This window comes from Danio aesculapii, chromosome 7 (assembly GCF_903798145.1).
Source record: "Danio aesculapii chromosome 7, fDanAes4.1, whole genome shotgun sequence".
Lineage (NCBI taxonomy): Eukaryota > Metazoa > Chordata > Actinopteri > Cypriniformes > Danionidae > Danio > Danio aesculapii.
The window spans coordinates 7,929,852-7,954,505 of record NC_079441.1 but is presented as its reverse complement, the minus strand read 5'-3'; the positions used below and the strand labels follow the sequence as shown (position 1 = coordinate 7,954,505).

Sequence of the window (24,654 nt, the reverse complement as noted above, 5' to 3'; positions counted from 1 at the left end):
TCAAAGAAATTTATATATGGAAAAAAAATAAATCTAATTAGTTTACAATGAAGTTATGTGTATTAAAATGAAATGACACAAGAAAAAATTATTGAACACCCGAAGAAAGGAAGGTGTAGAAAGGCGGTGAAAGCTCAGACAGCAGCTGAAATCTCTCAGTAGTTCTTCAGCAACCCTCTGCCCTTCCTCATTATGGTGGCTTGAGAAAGCCAACACACTGGTATACTACTTAAACTTATTATTCTTCCGTCTTTTTCTTCTTCTTCTTCTTCTTAGACTATTTTAAGAACGCATTTCCTCTTAGACCATTCATCCTACAACCACTAAACTAACTCTAAACCTCCAAACTATACTGAATTAAGTTGCTATATCTTTTCCAACTGATCCGACTAACGGTTTTTAGAAAACTGACCCGGGAAATTCGGAAAAGTCCTATTGACTTAACATTGGACCAAACTTTGTGACCCCATAACATTCCACCAGTCATACAGACTTAAGGTTGTCCTCATTTAACTCAGACTACCAATCTGCCAATCACAATTGACCTTTCAACTTACTAGCCACACCCTAGCAACCAGTTACGGCACCCTAGCAACTGTCCCATAGACTTAGCCACACCTTAACAATGACCTAGAACACCTTAGCAACCGTCTAGCAACACCTTAGCAGCCACCTAACAACGCCATAGCAACCACACAGAACACCCTAGCAACTGCCTAGCAATACCTTGGCAACCACCTAGCAACACCTTAGCAACCACTCAGAACTGCCTAACAACACCTTAGCAACCACCTAGCAATGCCTTAGCAACTGTCTAGGAACCACTTAGCAACACCCTAGCAATGACCTAGAACACCTTGGCAACTGCCTAATAACACCTTAGCAACCACCTAGCAACATTTCAGCAACAACTTAGAACACCCTAGCAACCGCCTAGCAATGCCTTAGCAACTCCCTAGCAACCTCTCAGAAAACCCTAGCAACCACCTAGCAACCATCTAGAACACCTTATCAACCGCCTAGCAACACCTTAGCAACCCCCTTGCAACGCCTTAGCAACCACTCAAAACACCCTAGCAAACATATGGCAGAACTTTAGTAACCACCTAGCAATGCCTTAACAACCGCCTAGCAACCCCTCAGAACACCCTTGCGACCACCTAGCAACACCTTAGCTACAACCTAGAACACTTCAGCAACTGCCTAGCAACACCTTATCAACTGCCTTCTAAAACCAAGGTGGACATTTTAGCGAGACAATGATCCAAAACACAGCCTAGGAATCTCTCAAATGCTTTTAGAGAAAGAAAATCAAGCTGTAGAATGGCCCAGCCAATCACCTGACCTGAATCCAATAGAAAATTTTAACTAGATATTAAAGTTTGAGGACAAACTTTATGGTGGCTTGAAAAGCCGAGTCTAAAAGTTTGAAGTCGTTTTAAAGTGTAAATAACTGAAGCAGTTTTTATGAAGTTTGAAACAGTCGGCATAGATAAGTACATATATGTTAGCATGTTTCTAGTATAGATTGGCATGTTTCTTGGTAGGCAGTTGCTAGGTTGTTCTAAGTGCTTGCTAAGGTGTTGCTAGGTTGTTGCTAAGGTGTTGCTAGGTGATTGCTAAGGTGTTGTTAGGTGGTTGCTAGGGTGTTCTGAGTGGTTGCTAGGTGGTTGCTAAGGTGGTTGCTAAGGTGTTGCTAGGCGGTTGCTATGGTATTCTAGGTCATTGCTAAGGTGTTGCTAGGTGGTTGCTAGGGTGTTCTGAGTGGTTGCTAAGGCATTGCTAGGTTGTTGCTAGGCAGTTGCTAAAGTATTCTGAGTGGTTGCTAGGCAGTTGCTAACATAAATTAGCATGATTCTAGCATGAATTAGCATGTTACTAGCATGATTCTAGCATGAATTACCTTGTTACTAGCATGTTTCTAGCATGAATTAGCGTATTGAATTCTGTGAGAAACTCACACCTGAGCAATGCATGTGACTTCATTCTCCATATGAGAGGCGTCACCAAAAAAGCCTATTCTATAAAGTATTAAATACATGTCAGTAGTTCACTACTTTCTCCTTGTGTTGTTCATTGTTATTACACTCATTTTTTCAGATGTTTTGTTTTGTTTTATTTTGATGTTTGTATTGTTTGGGTTTTTACCTAAATCTGCTTCAGTCGCATGTCAACAGCTCCTTTAGAAACATTCATCCCAGGAAAAAATCATGACATGTTCAATACTCATGTCCCCACAGAACAGTTTGGTATCAAAGTTTAAAGTTGAAACCCTATAGTATCTTTGTTTCCTTCACAAACTCCCACTGACGTAAAAACTGTGATTTTATCAATCGCACAATGAATCAACACGCTGCTGTAATTCAGCATTACTTGAAGACAGTGTGCTTCAAGCAGCTAAATCCATAAATTCCCTGATTTTATCTTGCTTTTATCAGATTGTGTGAGTACATGGGCTTTACCCTGAAGCAACGCAGCAAAATTACACTAATGGCAATTCAGTGACATCCTGAGTCCTGACATACATCATTTTAGAGGTGAGCACTCAAAAAAAGCTTCTGGCAGACTCTCAGGAGCCTTTACACAGAACGCAATTCAGTAATAAAACAGAGGGTAAACTGGTAGTTAAAACACACACACACACACACACACATCAGAGATCCTGAGCATATCGGGATAAAATGTGAGGGAGTGATGAATGGCACGTTGAGTCAAGGTGTGCATGTACAGTTTAAGTCACAATTATTCTCCCTCCTCTGAATTTTATATTTCCCAAATGACATTTCACAGAGGTTTTAAAAGCTTTGAAACAATGGAATCAATTGTTTTGCAAATGATTCACTAGGGGCGTCACGGTGGCGCAGTGGGTTGCTGATTCGAGCCTCGGCTGGGTCAGTTGGTGTTTCTGTGTGGAGTTTGCATTGTGTCCTTGTGTTGGTGCGGGTTTCCTCCAGGTGCTCCGGTTTCCCCCACAAGTCAAAAGACATGTGGTAGAGGTGAACTGGGTAGACTTAATTGTCTGTAGTGTATGAGTGTGAATGAGTTCATTCGTTCGGCTTAGTCCCTTTATTAATCCGGGGTCGCCACAGCTGACTGAACCGCCAACTTATCCAGCACATGTTTTACGCAGCGGGTGCCCTTCCAGCTGGAACGCATCTCTGGAAAACATCCATACATACTCATACACTATGGACAATTTAGCTTACCCAATTCACCTGTACCTCATGTCTTTGGACTGTGGGGGAACCCGGAGCACCCGGAGGAAACCCACATGAATAAAGGGAGAACACGCAAACTCCACACAGAAACGCCAACTGGGCTAATAATTCTGACTTCAACTGTTCATCTGGCTGCCAAACACTTACTGGACGGTTGTGCAGGAGAACCAGCTTGGTGACCCGGATGTTGAGCCTCAGACCCAAACTCTGATGCTGAAACATGTTATACACCTGTAGACAGAGAAGAAGAAGACAGATGAACTGATTGTGATGTAAAAAAATGTGATTTATATACAGTATACAGAGTTGACGACACAATATTTTGCCCCCCTGTGAAATTTGTAATCCTTTTTCAAAAATGTTACAAGCAACACGGCCTCATTCTGACAACGTAGCCCTACGGACGTTTCTGGAGACTGCGAATTGTGTATGGAGGTACATATGGCTGCATTTCATTTATTTATTTTTTTAGCGACCGCTACGGGGCGGTGTGACGCCGTTCCTTTTTTTGCTTACTAGCTGACCGCTTACATCCGTATGGACGGCGTTCCGGCTGCAACCAGTTTGTCCCATTAGCGCGGCATGTACGTCGGCGAACTTGAGGCGCAGATAGGAGATGACCACAATGACAGGGTTCGAGTCCAGTGAAGAGCGGTTCCAGAAAGCAGGCAAGACAAAAACAGAATCCAAAAAATAAAACAAGCAAGTAAATAGCAGGGTGAGAATGTGGTAAAATCTGAAAACATGGTTAAAATCAGACGAGGACTTTTCTTTTTTTCTTTTGGATTGCTTTTGAAATGTGTTGGTTGGGTTTAGGGAAGTGGGTGGGCGGGTCAATTGATAAAATTGGTTGCGTTTAAGGAAGGAGGAGAGTGGGTCAGTCGATCGTTCGCTCAGTCAGTCAAAAAGTCTGTCAAAAAGTCAGTCGACAGCGGCCTCTGGTGGGTATATGCGAGAACAGCAGGCGTGAATGGCACTCGCAATGGAAATTTGAGATCTCAAAAAGCGTACACAGCAGCCTCTCATAGACTAGCGAAAACAAAAATGGCAGAAAAACGCGCCGCCGGGACGTGTTTCGCAATCTCCAGAAATATCTGTAGAGGCACGTTTTCAGAATGAGCTTGGGTTGCTTACAAGTAGGCCCACACGGAATCTGCGCGTGCAGAATTCTGCAGATTTTCAGCCCATCATTGATTCTGTTTATTCACTTGTGTAAATGTGTGTAAATTTATATTTGTTCAGTTTTAAAATTAATTTCAGTAATATTATTGATTACTATGAAGACGTTTATATGATTTATTCACAATGCAGTTTGTACAGTCATATTTTCTGTCTTTTAGTAGAGATATTATATGTGAGACTTGCTTTGTTTACCAAATAAAGTGGATCTTATTGGATTTACATTGTAAACATTAAATACAAGTTAAAGATCAAAACCATTTGATTCTCATTTGATTCTCGCCCTACAGCCGAGTAACTTCCACCTTCCTTTAGCATGTCCAGAAGTTCAACTCTCTGTGCGATGTTTAGCATCTTCATCTGTCTTTTGAGTACTACCACAGGAGTACTACCCATCTTTTGATGGCTACTTCCAGCAGAATAACGAGCCATGTCATAAAGAGCAAATCACCTCAGACTGGTTTCTTGAACATGACAATGAGTTCACTGTACTCAAATGGCCTCCACAGTCACCAGCTCTCAATCCAATAGAGCACCTTTGGGATGTGGTCAACCCAGGCTCAATCTGAGAACGTAGTCCCGGGGACATTTCTGGAGATTGCGAAATACGTCCCGGGAGGTACGTATTTGTGCAGTTTTTGTTTTCGCGAGTCCGCTAGAGGCCGCTGTGCGCGCTTTTTCCCGCGCTTTTTCCCGCGCCGTTCTCGCGTAAACCCACTAGAGGCCGCTGTCGAACGACCTTCCGCCTGTCTGCCTGGATGACGGAATGATTGACCGTGCGACCGGCCAATCGGCGGGCTGACCCACCCTCCTCCGTCCCTAAACCCAACCAACGACGGTTCACAAAAGCCGTCCAGAAAAAGAAAAGCCCTCGTCCGATTTTTACCACGTTTTCGGATTTTGACCACATTCTCACCCTGTGACGAACTTGTTCGCTTCGTTTTTTGGATTTTGTTTTTGTTTTCTTACCTGATTTCTGGAACCACTCTTCCCCGGACTCGAACCCGGTCGTCGTCGTCGTGGTCAGGCCCTCTCTGCGCCTCGAGTCCGCCAGAGTACACGAAGAGCTAACCGGACAAACTGGCTGCAGCGGGAAAGCCCTCCACACGGCCGGCCGGCAAGCGCCGAAGGGAACGGCGTCACACCGCCCCGCAGCGTTCGCTTAAAAAAATGAAATGCAGCCGTACGTACCCCCGGCTACGTATTTCGCGGTCTCCAGAAACGTCCCCGGGACTACGTTCTCAGAATGAGCCTGGGTTGGATGTGGTGGAACGGGAGATTAGCATCATGGATGTGCAGCCGACAAATCTGCAGCAACTGCGTGATGCTATCAAGTCATTATGGAGCAAAATCTCTGAGGAATATTTCCAGTAGCTTGTTGAATCTGTACCACGAAGGATTAAGGCAGTTCTGAAGGCAAAAGGGGGTCCAACCTGGTACTAGTAAGGTGTACCTAATAAAGTGGCCAGTGAGTGTATAAATATATGTATATATAGTAACACATAACTTCTTTCAGTTAAACTAAAACTGGGGAAAAAATACACAGGAGGGGATTAATAATTCCAACTTCAACCACAAAAAAAAATTAATATAAAGCAAATTTCAATATTTAAAAATCAAGAAAAAATAGAAGATGTTGCTCTTTCATTACCCTTGCAGGTGTAAGCTTTGTAAGTCACAACACCATATAAATATCTGTGCTGACTATTAAAAAAAGCAACGACAATTCCACACAGGCTGAAGTTAATGAAGAAGTATAGAGCTGAACTGAAGGGAGGGTTCAGATATTGATGAGTAACCAGCATCTGGAGGCGAAGCTCACTGGCTGATTTGAATAACAGCAGGATTTTTCGAACTCGCCTGTGAAGAATGTAAATCTAAAGACCTCGGGGAGAACAAAAGGAGGTGTACTTTCTTACCAAATCACACACATCTGGCCGATTCATTCAGTTTTGCATCAATCTTCATGTGACTCACCGCTGTCATTAGAGATACAGTAGAAAGAGCTGACGGGTTTTGCTTTAGCACAGCAGACGCAGCGAGGTGGTTGTTTTTGTGGATTGTTTTACAGATCAATATTTCGTTTGTTTGTACGATATTACAGAGGCCCATTTCCAGATGCTCACAGCAAACAGTGCGCTTATGAAAACCTGTTCTGAATGAGTAACTAGATAAGAGGGACTTAAAGGGACAGTTCACCCCCAAAAATAAAAATTTGTGCCATTATTTACTCGTCCTTTACTTGCTCCAATGATTTTCTTTCTTGTCTTAAACACAAAAGCAGATACTTCTTTTCTGATTATATAATCTGGTCACTGTTGTTAAAATGACTTCCTGTATCATTCCCTATAACACCGGGGCTGAATTAATCTTGAGCTAAAAGAGCTTCACATGCTTGAACTGTATCAAAAATGGGATGACAATTGTGGTTCATCATACTAACAAATTTGTCCATCATTCGATCATGTGTTATAACTTCTATGGTGAATAGTACACACCGCACAACAGAACCTGCCCTTCTTATAAGCTTATTTAAGTTGTTTTTCTCCGTCTCCAACAATCCGCTTCTGCAGCAGGTCACAGCATACAGGTTCACAGGTGAGGCCACAGAATTATCGATGTCTATAGTATTTGTTTTTCCTATACTATGTAAGTCAATGGTTACCAGTTTTCAGCTTTCTTCATTCTTTCTCCTCAAAACATCTTCATTTTGTGTTTAAGAAAATAAGGAAACTTACAAAGGTTTGAAACCACATGAGCGAGAGTAAATGGTGAGTAGATAACATTTTTTTGGGTGAACTATACCCTTAATTCAAATTAATATCTTGATATAAAGTCAATAATATATCAATAAAGCCAATCTCTGCTGATCTACTAGGATTTTCATGCACAACCATCTCTAGGGTTTACAGAGAATGATCTGAAAAAGAGAAAATATCCAGTGAGCGGCAGTTTCGTGGGCGCAAATGCCTTGTTGATGCCAGAGGTCAGAGGAGAATGGCCAGACTGGTTCCAGCTGATGGAAAGGCAACAGCAACTCAAATAACCACTCGTTACAACCGAGGTCTGCAGAAGAGCATCTCTGAACATACCTAAGAACATAGCTAAGAACAGGAAACTGAGGCTAAAATTCACACAGGCTCACCAAAATTGGACAATAGAAGATTGGAAAAACGTTGCCTGGTCTGATGAGTCTCGATTTCTGCTGCAACATTCGGATAGTAGGGTCAGAATTTGGCGTCAACAACAGGAAAGCATGGATCCATCCTGCCTTATATCAAAGGTTCAGGCTGGTGGTGATGTAATGCTGTGGAGTACCAATTAGTACCCCTGTAGTACCAATTGAGCATCGTGTCAACACCACAGCCTACCTGAGTATTATTGCTGACCATGTCCATCCCTTCATGACCACAGTGTACCCGGCAAACTCCAACATGCAAACATGCAAACTCCACACAGAAATGCCAACTGACCCAGCCGAGGCTCAAACCAGCGACCTTCTTGCTGTGAGGCAACGGCACTACCTACTGCGCCACTGCGTCACCCCTACAGTCCTTTATATAATGCAAAATGTGTCAATGCAACATCACAAAAAGAAAGGAAATAATTGACAATCAAGTAGTGAAGTTTTATCAGCGTGACGTTCACCAGTTCCACAAAATGCTTGTTTTTGTTTTCCCTAGTTACATTGAAAAAAAATGATTGAGTGATGATTCCTTGGATTTAAATTTTTTTTTAAGTTAAGTGATTGTAAACAATTTATTTGGGCTGATTTTAAACAAACAAATTAAGTTGAACAATGATGAATTTAATTTCTTTGTTTAAACGGAACTTTTCAATCCAGATGGATGGGGCAACAATTACTGCATCCAAAATGGTAAAAAGCCTTGGAGTAACGATTGACGACCAACTAAACTTCTCTGACCACATTTCTAGAACTGCTCAATCTTGCAGATTCACACTCTATAACATCAGAAAGGTCCGACCCTTCCTATCTGAACATACTGCTCAACTCATTGTTCAAGCTCTTGTTCTCTCCAAACTGGATTATTGCAACTCTCTACTAGCCGTGCTTCCAGCTAACTCTATTAAACCTCTTCAGCTGCTCCAGAACGCAGCAGCACGAGTGGTCTTTGATGAACCCAAAAGAGCACATGTCACTCCGCTACTCACCCGTTTGCACTGGCTGCCAGTTGCTGCTCGCATTAAATTCAAAGCTCTGATGTTTGCTTACAAAGTGACCTCTGGCTCTGCTCCTTCTTATCTGCTCTCACTGCAGATATATGTGCCCTCCAGAAACTTGCGTTCTGTGAATGAACGTCGCCTCGTGGTTCCATCCCTAAGAGGGAAGAAATCACTTTCCCGAACTCTCACATTCAATCTGCCCAGTTGGTGGAATGAACTCCCTAACTGCATCAGAACAGCAGAGTCACTTGCTGTCTTCAAGAAACGACTAAAAACTCAACTATTTAGTCTCCACTTTCCCTCCTAATCTGCAACTGCCTCTCTGGCTATACCACTAACTGTACTCTCTCTCTCTCTCTCTCTCTCAAAAAAAAAAGCTTACATTACTAATGCTTTGCTTCTTAGACTTTACACACCTGAAACTTGTCTATAGCACTTGTTCACTGTTGCTCTTATAGTTGTGTAAATTGCTTCCTCGTCCTCATTTGTAAGTCGCTTTGGATAAAAGCATCTGCTAAATGACTAAATGTAAATGTAAATGTAAATTCAACACATTTAAATTGTTTGCAACAATTTTGCAGACATAATCTTTTTCAGTGTAGTTCAATGATGATTCAGTTCGGATTATGATTTTTCCACCTCTGAAATCATAAATCTCTTTAATTTTGAACTTTTCCGACCTCTCCATCGATCTGGCTCCGTTCTGAAACAGTCATTTCTGGTCCAGTCAATCACAGATGGATCAAATCAAGTCTCCTCCAACATTTTTATGCATGCAATATGTCATTTCACTCACAAACATGTCAACATTCCAAACATTATGGAAAAAATAATTGGTTGTTAAACAGCCAAGGTTGTCTAATTAAGCATTCAAGCTGGAAAAGAAAGTATTTCTTAATGTGATGCTATTCTAAGGCAAACTCATTTAAAAGCACATTAACTTAAAATAGACTGTACGATCCTGAGTGTGTGTGCGTTGCCGACTCAAGACTGTCTCTCCCTCACACACACTGCACAGCTGCAATCAACTGAGCAAATGTTACGCACACACTTTAAATTGCTTTCTGTCACTCCGTCCTGCTTTTTTCATCCATTTTTAGTAAAATACGTAGCGTAAACTATTTTAAACACATATGTAACATGAATTATAATAGTTACACTGTAAAATACTCTCATCTTCATGAGTTTCTTTCGTCTGTTGAACACAAAAGAAGATACTTTGAAGAAAGCTGAAAAGCAGTAACCATTGACTTCCATAGTAGGATAAACAAATTTCAGAAGTCAATGGTTACAGGTTTTCAGTAATCTTCCAGATGTCTTCTTTTGTGTTTAAAGGTCTCATTAAGTGCTTTGAGATGTGCATTTTTAATCAATGGTCGATATAATCTCAACCGAAACATGAAGAGAGGGCAGGACATAGTGTAGTTCATCCCCTTTAACAAAAAACAGCCAGAAGCGTATTGCTTTATCACCGTTCTGCCATTGAGAGTGGTTGAGCTCAAGTGCATCTAATGTAAAGCACCTTAAAGGAGGCGGGGCATGTCAGATACTAGAGAACATTTGATTGGTCAGATGTTTTTTTATGTTAAGTCCACTTATTTCAATAGGTTAATCCATACCTGCCAACACTCCTGTTTTTCCAGAGAGTTTCCTGTATTTTCAGACCCATCTCCCCCTACCCTCCCGTTTTGTTATTCTCCTGGAAAACTCCCACTATTTCACCCCATAACACCCCTGAATCACCAACTTTCGTGTAGCATCCTATCGCAGCGGCTGCCCGAAACCATAGTAGAGTTACTAACACCAGGGTACAGTTATTAACTCACCCGTTCTCAACATTGTTGATCAGACATCTCATCCCGAACACCTCCCACCCCCCTGGTCTCCCGGATTTTGACACCATCGACTTCAGCATTGTTTTTCAGATAGTTTATGTATGTTTATTTAGGTATGCTTCTTAAATATCTGCAAATATATTAGGGTATTTTAATGTTTTAGAAGAGTCAAAAACTTACACACAGCACCTTTAACTTTACAAGTCGTTTCAACTCAATATAGTAGTATAAAAACCATTAAGATCTTAAATAAAAAGAATTATAGAATCAAATATTAAAAACCAATTAAAAAAAAAACTAAAAGGTTTCAGGCTAGAAGCTAAGGAAGGATTTCTAATTTCTGAAAGAAAGTCAAATAAAAATGAGTGAAGTTTCACAAACTAAAGCTGCGGTCACACTTGACTTTTCCTTCCATAGACTTCCATTCATACGCACGCGAATGCTTCAGACCGGAAACGCAAGGTCATGCGTCAAGTTTCGCATGTTGCTGCGGTGCAAAGTTCAAGCTTGGTGAACTCTGACCTGTGAAATCGCATCACTTGACTGCGTAAGACCAATCGAGGATTAAAACAGGACCTCTCTGGACAGAAATTTAAAACATGGAGCAATCGCTCACTTTATTAATGTCTAATCATCTTGTTTAATCCTGCCCTTTTTCGCAGCGCCGCACGACAGAATTTCGCACACACAAAGCCCAGTGTGACCGTAGCTTAATTTCGAGAGGAGGACATGATTTGATTGATCGTGGCTGGTCTCTCATCTGTAATCATGAATAAGCCAATCAGATCATCTCACTAAACTCACTATAAATAGCCCGACTAGCATTACTCCCTCATCTTTGTTTTTTTACAAATCCCCTCATCCACTCCATCTCCCCCTTTCCTCCTTTACCAGGGGAAGCTCTCGAGAACTACTTGATCTCGTACACCCTTACATGCTCATTGACCTGGCGGGAGCCCTGGGCTCAATCATCTCCGAGCTCAGGGTTCTCTCCTATAGCATGCCAAACCTACTATTATTATCAAGCAATATTTAAGTTTTAGCTCTTGAAATAAAAATAACAACAACTAATCAAATAACAGACAAAAATGATGTAAAAACTTGAATAAACATTTAAATAAAAATGGAAATTCCAATATTAAAACTGATCTAAACCATTAATCAACATAAAATACCTTGCTATAACTGTAATATGCCTGACCCAGCTGTTGACAAAACTGATGCTATTTTGCTAATTCATCTGTCACCAATTAGAAGCCAATTTCAGACAAATGCCAATATGGACATGTTGCCTGACAAAAATCACGAACACAGAGTAAAAAAATACAACCAGACTGAATCAAACATGGGTTCACATGCAGCACGAATAAACACTTGCTATGAGCACAATGGATTTATTTATTATTGGCTGCCAAAGCATGACACCATCGAAGCTCATTTGGAACCCAAAATAGCACATGTTCTGAGTCATAGTTTTGGACGAACCCTGCTTTAACCCTGTATTATATTTGACATGTCTCTAAATGATCGACCTGAACAAAACCACATGTCCTCTGTCATCTGATTCATATTTTAGACTAAATCAGATTATAATTAAGAAAACATAGAAGTAACGTTTATGGTTAGTAATTAGGGGTGGGTGGTTTTATTTATATCTGACTGTATGAATAATTTTATATCACTGTAACATTTTAGGTGGTTCATTCCACTGTGGCGACCCCTGATTAAAAAAGGGACTAAGCCGAAGAAGAAAATAAATGAATAAATGAATGTAACAATTTATTTTTACGATGTAGTCATTTAATAGGTAGTTTTTTCAGAAAATCAACAAAAAGGATATAACAAAAAAACTTAAATACTTGTGAAATTAAAAGGACTTCACCTTTATTTTATTTTATTTGCTAAATATAGTAGAGATGCACAATACTGGACTTTTTGACGATATTTTCAAACTCTTTTTGGCTGAGCTGATGTTGATATCTTTTTACTTTTGTTTGTTTGTTTGTTTGTTTTTTAAGGAAAATTTATTAATTTACAGAGTCCATTTTGAGATTTTTATTTACATAAGTGTTAGCTTCTGAAATAAAATAAAATAAAATAAAATAAAATAAAATAAAATAAAATAAAATAAAATAAAATAAAATAAAATAAAATAAAATAAAATAAAATAAAATAAAATAAAATAAAATAAAATAAAATTAAATTAAATTAAATTAAATTAAATTAAATTAAATATTGTCAAGATTTCTAGACAATAAAATCTACTTCCTGGATGAAACAAACAAAAAAATCATAATTTTTTATTAGTGTAACAGCAGCCCTAAAATTCCCATAGGACAGACACTAACTTTCTGAGAGATATTGTACACAGAGTTATTCTGTACTCACATTTGCAGTTTCGTCACTAACCAAAAAAACAACAACAATTAAATCACAAATAAATGTTAAGGTTACTGAGCTGATCTTACTACAAGCATCTTACGCTTGTTTCACACCGCAAGCGCAGGCAGAGTGTGAGCAGCGCGTACACAGCGCGTATGGAGAGCAGAAGCAGTGTGCAGGTCTTTACCTTTCACACCGACTGTGCCTGCATGCGCAGCTCGTCGGAAGCTGTTGCAAAGATCAATCTATCTCTGTCTATTCTATCTAGTTATCTATCTATCTATATATACACTTTTTTTTACTTTTCATCTGCACCAAGGCCCATGGCAACTTCCTCCTGTGCTGTTTCCTTAACCTGCAACTCATTATTTTACAAATTATATGGATCCTAAAGAACTGTATGCTTCTCACGCTCTGAGGAGTGTCATTCATGTCTTATCAGGTGCACTCGGTCAGAAAACAATCGCCTGTGATATCATGTCATTTTGTTTTTGAGAGTCAGGATGATGTAGGCCTATAGTTATAATTATATTAATACAATTTAGTTATAATAATATTTATACATGATCAAACTAGTGTGAAACTTACTAAGCAAAACTGATACTTTGTTTTAAATTTGGTTTTGTAGTTCGGGCCCAAATTAATATTTTTTTGCCGTTCTTACTCGTTTAAGGTCATTTGATTGAATATATAAAATTAGTGGATATTATAGATGCATTTATTGGGTAAAATAGTTACTTTTTAATGTCATTCAATGTGTCTTTGGTCATTATCAATGCACTGTCACTTTAATTGAGTGTGAGCTCAATACACATAATAAGAAATTCTATTACAGTATTCTGCAGACCTATAGTAATATTTCAAGAGAATCATCTAAAATAAAATAAAATAAAATAAAATAAAATAAAATAAAATAAAATAAAATAAAATAAAATAAAATAAAATAAAATAGTATTAAATTAAATTAAATTAAAATAAATAGTAAATAGAGTAGATTTCTCATGGACAGACATTAACTTCCTGAAAGATATTTTGCACAGAGTTATTCTGTACTCACATTCGCAGTTTCAAGTGGCTAAGTTAAGTTAAGTTAAGTTAAGTTAAGTTAAGTTAAGTTAAGTTAAGTTAAGTTAAGTTAAGTTAAGTTAAATACAACAGCCTCTGATGGCGCAGACTCTAATTTACTGAGGGATATTGTACACAGAATTATTCTGTACTCACATTCGCAGTTTCAATTCAGTAATCCAAAACAAACTAAAAAAACAGAAAAAAGTCCACCTCAAATTACTAATCTGGTCATATTACAAGTGTTTTATCTAGGCTCACACATACTGCATTGAGTTAGCCACACCAACTTAGTTATATGTCACGGTATTGACCTTATTCTTCATGTGCGAGGGGCCACAGCCATTTCACTGTTTTTGGTTGTAAGCTTCCGCTCTCATTCACTTCCATTCATTTTGAGATGTTAAAAACAGATAGTTCTGCTGCTGGATGTTGCAAACTGATCTTTTCTTATTATATTATTCTACTTTTTATGTATAGTCATGCACACACTTGTTTGTGGGGCAAGTAGTTTAACCGTTTATTATTCCTAGTCATTTCTCCCATAGGCAGCTGAATCGAAAGTCCTAAACCAACTGCAAAAACGAGCGCACTGATGCATTGAAGAATAAGGTCAATGCACGTAATAAGAAAGTCTATTATCATTGACAGTTTATTCTGGTTTTTCAGTACTTATATGTGGCTGGAAGGGCATCCGCTGCTTAAAACATATGCAGGAATAGTTGGCGGTTCATTCCGCTGTGGCGACCCCTGATAAATAAGGAACTAAGCTAAAGAAAAATGAGTGAATAAACAAATTTATTGTGCACCCCTATTTGTAATATTTAAAGATGATCATTTACTGGTTAATTCAGGAGTTTTCCCAGGACTCACCATGTTCATGACGGTGAGAAGAAAACGTTGAGCTGCCTCAGCTCCGTGATATTGCACCATGTTTGCATCTGCAACCACGAGCGTCTCCACCGTATACTCTCGACTCAATCTGATGGCGTTCCTCCTGCTGCGCACCTGCTCTGCTCCTCTTGGCATTTTCTCTTTCTTCTTGTCTAAAAGATACAAAAACATATACAGTTGAAGTCAGAATGAATCGCCCTCCTGTGATTATTTTTTTATTATTTTATATATTTCCAAATGATGTTTAGCAGAGCAAGGCATTTTTCACAGTATATCCTATAACATTTTTTTCTTTTGGAGAAAGTCTTGTTTGTTTTATTTAGGTTAGAATACAAATTTTTTAAAAACCATTTTAAGGTCAATATTATTATCCCCCGTAAGCAATATTTTTCTATAGTCTACAGAAAAAACCATCGTTATACACTGACTTTCCTAATTACCTTAACCTGCCTAATTAGCCTAGTTAAGCCTTTAAAAATATCACTTTAAGCTGAATACTAGTGTCTTGAGAAATATCTAGTGAAATAGTATGTACTGTCATCATGGCAGAGATTAAATAAATCAGTTAATACAAATTAATTGACGTCAGTTCAGTTTTTTTCCTCTTACCGTTAGTTTGCTATTAGGGAATGATGTGCAAAAATAAAGCCCAATACTCAATATTCAGTTTCAGTTTGAAGTACATCAACATACTGAAATTAAAGTCACAGCAACTTTCGGGTTGTGAATTGTTTTGAAAGAAGTTTCTTATGCTCACCACACTGTAAAAACAAACGCTAAGTTCCACACAATCAATTTGTGTTGAGACAACATGAAGGAATTAAGTGTGCTTATTCGCTTTCACAAATTTAAGGAGATTGAGAAAGTAAGTTGTCTGGAAAAAAAACTCAAGAGCTGTGTTGTTTCAGCTCATTTTAAATAAGTAGTTTGATCAAACATATTTTATTGAGTGCAAGGCTGTATTCATTTAATAAAATAACTGCCTTCAAAAATCTGACATAATATCAAAAGATAAAATAATAATTATAATAAAACAAATGTTAAATTAAAAATGTAATTAATGTTTGTTATGCACAGCAGAAATGCTGCATTTTTCTGACAATATACTATAAACTCCTAAATTCTTAGATAAATAGAAAGTTCTAAACAACAGCATCTCTTTGCACTCAAAAAACGTCATCATAATGGAAGTCAATGGGGCAAAAACGGCCCCCAACATATTGAAAGGGTAGTCAATTTGCCCAGAGTGTATTGTTGAGTTTTTGGAAAACTCCAAAGCATTTTCTCAAAATAAGATTCCATTCTCAAAAAACATTCCATTTGCTGAAATACAGAAAGTTGTGGCCAGATTAAACTTCAAAATCACCCCAGAGTGGATGAAAATATCCCCAACAGCATGCAAGGGTTAATGTTAAAGTAGTTTAAACAAACATATTTTTTTTGGAGTGTAAGGCTGCATTTATTTAATTTTAATTAAAAAAAAAACCTGGCATAACATTACAACATAAAATAAAAGTTTTTTGTTTTAATATTAAAAAAAAAAAAAAAAAAATATATATATATATATATATATATATATATATATATATATATATATATATATATATATATATATATATATATATATATATATATATATATATTAATGTCGGTTAAGCAGAGCAGAAATCCTGCATTTTTCTGACAATATACTACAAATAGCAGGATTCTTAGATAAATAGAAAGTTCTAAACAACAGCATCTCTTTGCAATCAAAAAACGTCATCATAATGGAAGTCAATGGGGCAAAAAAGGCCCCCAACATAATGAAAGGGTAGTCAATTTGCACAGAGTGTATTGTTGAGATTTTGGAAAACTCCAAAGCATTTTCCCAAAATAAGATTTGCCACCAAAAAACATTCCATTTGCTAAAATAAAGAGAAAGTTGTGGCCAGATTAAACTTCAAAATCACCCCAGAGTGGATGAAAATATCCCCAACAGCATGCAAGGGTTAATGTTAAAGTAGTTTGAACAAACATAATTTTTTTTGGAGTATAAGGCTGCATTTATTTCATTTTAATAAAAAAAAAACTGGCATAACATTACAACATAAAATAATTTTTTTTTGTTTTAATATATAAATATATATATATATATATATATATATATATATATATATATATATATATATAATATATATATATATATATATATATATATATATATATATATATATTAATGTCGGTTAAGCAGAGCAGAAATCCTGCATTTTTCTGGCAATATACTATAAACCACAGGATTCTTAGATAAATAGAAAGTTCAAAACAACAGCATCTCTTTGCAATCAAAAAACGTCATCATAATGGAAGTCAATGGGGCAAAAAGGGCCCCCAACATAATGAAAGGGTAGTCAATTTGCCCAGAGTGTATTGTTGAGTTTTTGGAAAACTCCAAAGCATTTTCCCAAAATAAGATTCCATTCTCAAAAAAACATTCCATTTGCTGAAATACAGAGAAAGTTGTGACCAGATTAAACTTCAAAATCACCCCAGAGTGGATGAAAATATCCTCAACAGCATGCAAGGGTTAATGTTAAAGTAGTTTGAACAAACATAATTTTTTTTGGAGTGCAAGGCTGCATTTATTAAATTTTAAAAATGCCTTCAAAAACCTGACATAACATTACAACATAAAATAAAAGTTTTTTGTTTTAATATTTAAAAAAAAAAAAAAAAAATATATATATATATATATATATATATATATATATATATATATATATATATATATATATTTATATTAATGTCGGTTAAGCAGAGCAGAAATCGTGCATTTTTCTGACAATATACTATAAACAGCAGGATTCTTAGATAAATAGAAAGTTCTAAACAACAGCATCTCTTTGCAATCAAAAAACGTCAGATTAAACTTCAAAATTACCCCAGAGTGGATGAAAATATCCCCAACAGCATGCAAGTTTTAATGTTAAAGTAGTTTGAACAAACATATTTTTTTTTGGAGTGTAAGGCTGCATTTATTTAATTTTAATTTAAAAAAACCTGACATAACATTACAACATAAAATAAAAGTTTTTTGTTTTAATATTTAAAAAAAAAATAATATATATATATGTATATATATATATATATATATATATATATATATATATATATATATATATATATATATATATATATATATATATATATATTAATGTCGGTTAAGCAGAGCAGAAATCCTGCATTTTTCTGACAATATACTATAAACAGCAGGATTCTTAGATCAATACAAAGTTCAAAAGAACAGCATCTCTTTAGCAAAATTATAAACGTCTCCACTGTCACTTTCGATCAATTTCATGCATCCTTGCTCAATAAAAGCAAGTAACACTGACCCTGAACATATGCAAAGTGAATGCTTGATCAACACACTGCAAGCATGCATACTAAAATCCAGCATGCGCATGTAATAACTATATTTATGCAGTGAGTTGTCTTCGCATCAAACCTGCTATTACAGTATGTAAGGAAATGTGGTCTTTGTTAGTCTGAGAGACTTACACATGTATACAAACACACTGAGATTGATATACAAGACCAACACAAAAAATTACAGTTCCAGATGCTGATAAATGAGCCAGCATTAAACAGAACGAAACTCTTTTGGTTATGAAGATCACAGATATCTGACTGGATCTGCATTTGGGTTTTAAACAAACAGGTGTTATTCTCAGAAATACACTACATATGTTGTTTGAGTGCGCAGTTGGACTGACATTACTATAAAGACAACAGCTTTACTCTAATTCCAGATATTTAAGTTAACTAATCCTTGTGTATCATTCAAACTGACTACTCTTTCGTTATGTTGGGGGCTGTTTTTGCCCCATTGACTTCCATTATAATGACATTGCAAAGCATGGCACCAAATAATCATGTGTTCTTAATTGTTGGTGGTTTTTCACTGTTGGGATGAGGTTAAATTGGTCAGTTTTACTGTTGATCATCAGTTGGCAGCATTAAGCCTTTAGATAGGCCTGTACAGAAAGGTTTCTGGCTTTTATATGGAGTTCTATGGAGTAAAACTATAGATTTATAGTGTGTTTGTGTATGTGTGTGTGTACATAAATACAATTGCTATGTTTACAATGTTCTGAGAGCTGAGATGCTAATATTTGATTTTCTCAGACAATACGTTGTGCTCAAAAGTGTATATACCCCTTGAGGAATTTGTTAAAATGTCAATTAAGAGCTGGAGGGTGAAAACTTTTAGGTAAATCACACTTAATTTGTGTACCGGGATGAATTGAAGTATTTTCTGTTATTTATGAAGGGCAGTGCTACATGAAGGAAAAAAAGATATTTCAGCAAAATATGAAAAAAATGGATATCTTCGTCCTGCTTAAAAGTGTTCACCCCCAGCTCTTAATGCCTTGTGTTTCCTTCTGGAGCATCAGTGAGGGTTTAAACCAATGACTGTAAAAAATATGGAGCCGCAGAATAAGGCTTCCAACCAAACGCTTGCACATCAAATCAACCCCCCCCATCAACTCTGCACTATAACAATGCTCGCCAATATAAATTTCATAATTAATGTAATTATTATATAATGTAATTAACAATCATTTAAAACAGAAAAAGCTTATAAAGAATGATTCAGAAGAAGCTTAAGTACAAATAATTGTCATAAAACACTGTATACTATAAACTATAAACTATATTAACAAATATCTTTAGGATATGTAGTTTAAACTCCAAAACAATTTGCTTGAAAAAATACAAAACTGTTATATATCAAATTTTTTATTTCTTTTTTTTTTTTTTTTTTACAAATAACACATTTGCTCATCATTTAACAACAAAAACAAGGTTTGTGTCATGTGTGGAGGCCTGCACAACAAAGTTGAAGATCAAATAGCAGTTTATCAAGAGAACTGTCTAGCCCCAGCCCCTATTTTGTATTAAAATAGGTCATATTTTGGTTTTGGGGGTCTCGAACAACAGGCTGATATCCGTGCAAGATCAAAAAACACTTCATCTTATAATATGCATTTATTTTTACCTAATTATCTCAGCGACTCCCATATGATTCGTTCAGCAATTTATTTGTTCCCAAACCCCTCCTTAACGCGAAGCTAATCTGCGCTGATTGGTCCGATGACCCAGTCTGTTGTGATTGGTCGACTGCATTCAGCGCGAGACAGGAAGAAATGCGCACCAGGGCTACAGTATGAAGAAGCAGAAAATATAACAGTCCAGTGGCAAATGAAAACGTCCCTTACCTCAAAACTCTGCATTATAAGAAAAAGGAAACACAATGTACAGCTTGAAAGTGTAACATGCATTTATAACTTGTTTTAGCGCAGTGACGCTACTTTGAATGAGTCTGATTTACTACACATTAAATGGCAACTCCACTTCACAAAAGACAAAGTTAAGATGCTGTTCTTCTATTCCACATGGATGCTATGAGGATAAGCAAGAGACGAAAAAGAGACCAAGACCTTAAATATGGTGAGAATGAATGAATGACAGCTTCTAAAAGTGTCTGAGAGGCATCTCCTTTTTGCCCAGTAGGCCAATCTTGTGTTTTATCTGGTTTCCCCCACAGTCAAAAGACATGAGGTACAGGTGAATTGGGTAGGCTAAATTGTCCATAGTATGTGTGTGTCAATAAGTGTGTATGTGTCTCCCAGTGATGGGTTGCAGCTGGAAGGGCATCCGCTGCATAAAACAAATACTGGATAAGTTGGTGGTTCATTCTGCTGTGGCGACCCCAGATTAATAAAGGGACTAAGCCAAAAAGAAAATGAATGAATGAATAATGTATAAAACTAGACATTATTTATATAACTTTATAATACCTATATGCCTGATAAGCTTTTATATTAATGGACAATGCACAGATATTGATGTTTCACAATGTTTTTACACATTATTTAAATGTAACATTGGTTTACAATAATTACAATGTTTACATTACTTCTATTAAATCTAAATCCCAAATATCTGAAAGGACAACAGATTGTTGAGATTTAATTAATGTCACTTTGATTAATGCTCTAACTTGACAGATTGCATTTATTCATTTTCCTTCTGCTTAGTCCCTGGTTTATCAGGGGTTACCACAGCGGAATAAACCACTTGCTTGACAGATTTATGTGTTTTTAACTTCAGGTGGTTTGTGTAATGTGTTTTATGTTTGGTAAAATCATTTATAATTGCATCTTTAGTGATTTTTTAGTCTTGTCACAATAGGTGGATTGAGAGGTTTTTGCAAAAAAAGCACTAGTGGATTTAGCTGGTTTTGACGCAAAAGAAAATTTACCTAGGTAAAAACCAAAGTATTGCCTAAAGTGACAGTTTTGAAAAAAGTTATTTTATTTACTAGCTAATAACCTTATCATTATCTATAAAATTAAACTTCTGAACCTAATCAGAGGAGCCTGATAGAAAATGCTCATTTACAAAAAATGAGGTCTGATGGATTTAGAGGATTTTGCATCTGAACTCTTCAAATATTTATGTAAAATAACGTGTTACTCTCTGAATATACAGAAAAATTCCTTTAAAAAATAGAAAAATAACGCAATACCAAAATACAAGCAATAAATATAAATTTAATGTTAGGCATTTTTATTAAAGAACATATCTGTAAAACAACAGGTATTTCACTGTATAATGAAAAAAAGGAAAACTCTGTAAAAATAAATACAGACAATTACCTGTAAAATAACATTTATTTTTACAGTGTGTTGTACCTCTTCCCAACAAGGAAAACCAGCAGCAATCAAGAATGCATGATTATATGGTGTCATGGCTTTGCAATCAAAAACTGTCATTATAATGGAAGTCAATGGGGCAAAAACAGCCCCCAACATACTGAAAGAGTAGCAAATTTTCCCAAAGTGTATTGTGTTTTTGAAAAAATTCAAAGCATTTTCCCAAAATATGTGTCAAAATAAGATTTGCCCCTAAAAATCATTCTGCTTGCTGAAACACAGAGAAAGTTGTGTCCAAATTAATCCTCTAAATCACCCCAGAGTGGATGAAAACATTCCCAACAGCACAGTTAATGAGTAAAAAAATATATAAATATAAAAAATAATAACTAAAATAATAACGTGCTATAAAAAATGAACATCTAACAATAAATGCAGTTTCGAGACACTAAAACCAAAAGGCCATCTGGAAACATAAAGTCGTGTTTGTTCAGTTGAGTCTAAGCTGACTGTGTTTTTCCCCCATAATTCAGTGGGGCTCTGATGAGGGTCCCTCTGATGGGGGTCTGCATGTTTACAGGTGTTTGGAAAGCGTGGGTTTGTGCGCATTTATAAATGACTAACAGAACATATGGTGCTGATGTGGCGCTCGTTTTGTGGCACAAAGCATGTTCTCCATTCTCAGCTGTTCTGACTAGAGAGAAACTAATGGTGCTTTGGGCTTCCACACACACACAAAAAATGACATTGAAAATCACACATACCAGCTGGATACTAATAATTCCCTCAGATGGAGACTATCACAAAATGTAATGAGTAATATAAAAGCACTATTAATTGACAAAACGTATTGCACGACTGCCATTTAGAGTCTTAAAGAAAGTCTACACATTATTTTTTGAGCTTTTGTCATTCAATCTTCTGTGCAGCACAAAAGAAGATGTAGTTGAGGTTCCCATGTAATAAAAGAAAAGAGACTGGGTTGTCAAGTGCCCAAATAGTGCACTATTCCGTGGCATTATCAAGTTAAGTATTAAAAGTGACCTATTATGTGTTTTTTTTACAAGATTTTAAATAAGTCTCTGATGTGTGTGTGACGTTTCAGCTCAAAATACCACACTAATAATGTTTTATAGCTCTTCGAAACTGACTCTTTTAGGCTTTGACCCTAAGTGTGCCATTTTGGTGACTGTCGCTTTAAATTCAAATGAGATTGTGGTCTTTTCAAAAGAGGGCGGAGCTACAAATGCCTATGTGTTAGCATAGTCACAGATTCAAAAGAGAGTTAGGAGAGTTGGTCACTAATGGATGGGGCTTTCCTCATCTGATTGACACATACAAAAGAGGGAATGTCAATCTAAGTGTTTCTGCAGACTGTTACCATACAAATACCATTAGAAGCTGGTTATTTTCACAGAATGTTGCCACACAACTGTGTATAAAGCCCTTATTAAAGTGATTTTTGCATAATAGGTCCCTCTTTAAGGCCTGAAATTCCCCAGAGATCAGCCAAAGAATTAAAAAAAACCCTCCATAAAATGTTTTGAATGAAAACAGAGAAAAGTACTTAAAAGAAGCAGATTATGTTGAAGCTGAGCCCAGACTGATTGTGATAATTACACATATGCTAAATATGATTTATTCACATGGTAAGTGCAATAGAACCATGTTTTCAGTATGAATGCATTATAGCCTATTGATTTAGTCAAAACCAAGTGGGTGAAAAGTCCTTCATTCATTCATTTTCTTTCGGTTTAGTCCCTTTAGTCATCAGGGGTCACCACAGTGGAATGAACCGCCAACAGATGCCCTTCCAACTGCAACCCAGTACTAGGAAACAACCATTCACTCTCATTCACACTCATACACTACGGACAATTTTGTTTATTCAATTCACCTACTGTATAGCACATGTGTTTGTACTGTGGGGGAAACCCAACACAATCTCACGGCAATTCGTAACTTTTTGATTTAGTGGCTAATTCGTATGAACTCGTACGATCTAATTCGTACAACTTACTACGATTTGCTCATCCCCCAATGATGGTTGGGTTTAGCGGTGGGGTTAGATGCCACGCCTCCTTTTTAAAATCCTACAATTTCGTATGACTGAACTTGTACGAATTCGCCACTAAACTGACAAAACATAAAATACTTACGTTTTCTAGTCAGATCAGGCTGGGGAAACCGGAGCACCCGGAGAAAACCCACACCAACACAGGGAGAACATGCAAACTCCATACAAAATAACATCTGACACAAACCAGCGATACTGTGAGACAACAGCGCTAACCACTGAGCCGCCGTGTCGCACGGGTGAAATTCTAAAGAGTAAAAACAATGATTTAATTGTAAGAATCGTGACTTTTTTTGTGTAAATAAATACTGAAACACTAAGAGGGCTCTTCATTAACACTAAAGCGTATTAAACACAATTCTGGAAAACAACTGAAGCAGCACAACGGTTTTCGACACTGATATAAAATGAAATCTTTCATGAGCAACAGAATGATTTCTGAAGGATAATGTTACACTGAAGACTGGAGTAAGGAGTATAATGCTTTATAAATCATTCATAGTGTGCAGTCATAATTATACAGTACAACATGTTTGGACAATTCAGAATCAAGTCTTTTTATGGAACAATACAAAATTCAGTTGCCATACACTAAAACAATAACTTGCTAAACAGGCCCAGCTACATTACACACAATATTGATTGCTATTTCATTACAAATCTTGTCACAATACAACATTTCTACATGTTCAGCTTCATTATGAACTGCAATAAGTTATGAGACATGAGCAGCTCCAGACAGATTTATTTATTTAATTTAATTTTATTTATTTTTTTTGCTATTTCTGGGCAGAATTTAGTAAAAAAAAAAAATAATAATAATATAAATAAAATAATTTAACCGTTCTGGCTAGGCGATTAATTCTTCTGAACTGGAAGAGCCCATACCCTCCTTCTCACACTTGTTGGATAATAAATGTTCTTTATTTTATGAAATTAGAGAAAATTAGGTACTCTATTCATCGACCCAGCACTATTTTCATTGAATTGTGGGAGCCCCTTCGCAAACTATATCCAAACTTGACCCGGCTCCTTCTGATTGAGTCCCCACCCCCTACTCCCAGCTTGGTACTGAATGCTAGTTCCGGTCAACACATTGTAGAACTGTATTTTCTGTA

General features: G+C 36.7%; 1 protein-coding gene across 2 annotated transcripts in view; it reads right to left on the bottom strand.

The window, feature by feature from the left end:
• adamts17 (ADAM metallopeptidase with thrombospondin type 1 motif, 17) overlaps nt 1–24,654 on the bottom strand; it is a 312,511-nt gene that overhangs the window by 231,084 nt on the left and 56,773 nt on the right. For both annotated transcript variants that reach the window (XM_056461008.1, XM_056461009.1), the window contains exons 4-5: nt 14,738–14,910; nt 3,366–3,449 (exon numbers count right to left, since the gene is read on the bottom strand). In XM_056461008.1, coding sequence (XP_056316983.1) covers nt 3,366–3,449; nt 14,738–14,910 — 257 coding nt within the window. The remainder of the gene's footprint in view (nt 1–3,365; nt 3,450–14,737; nt 14,911–24,654) is intronic.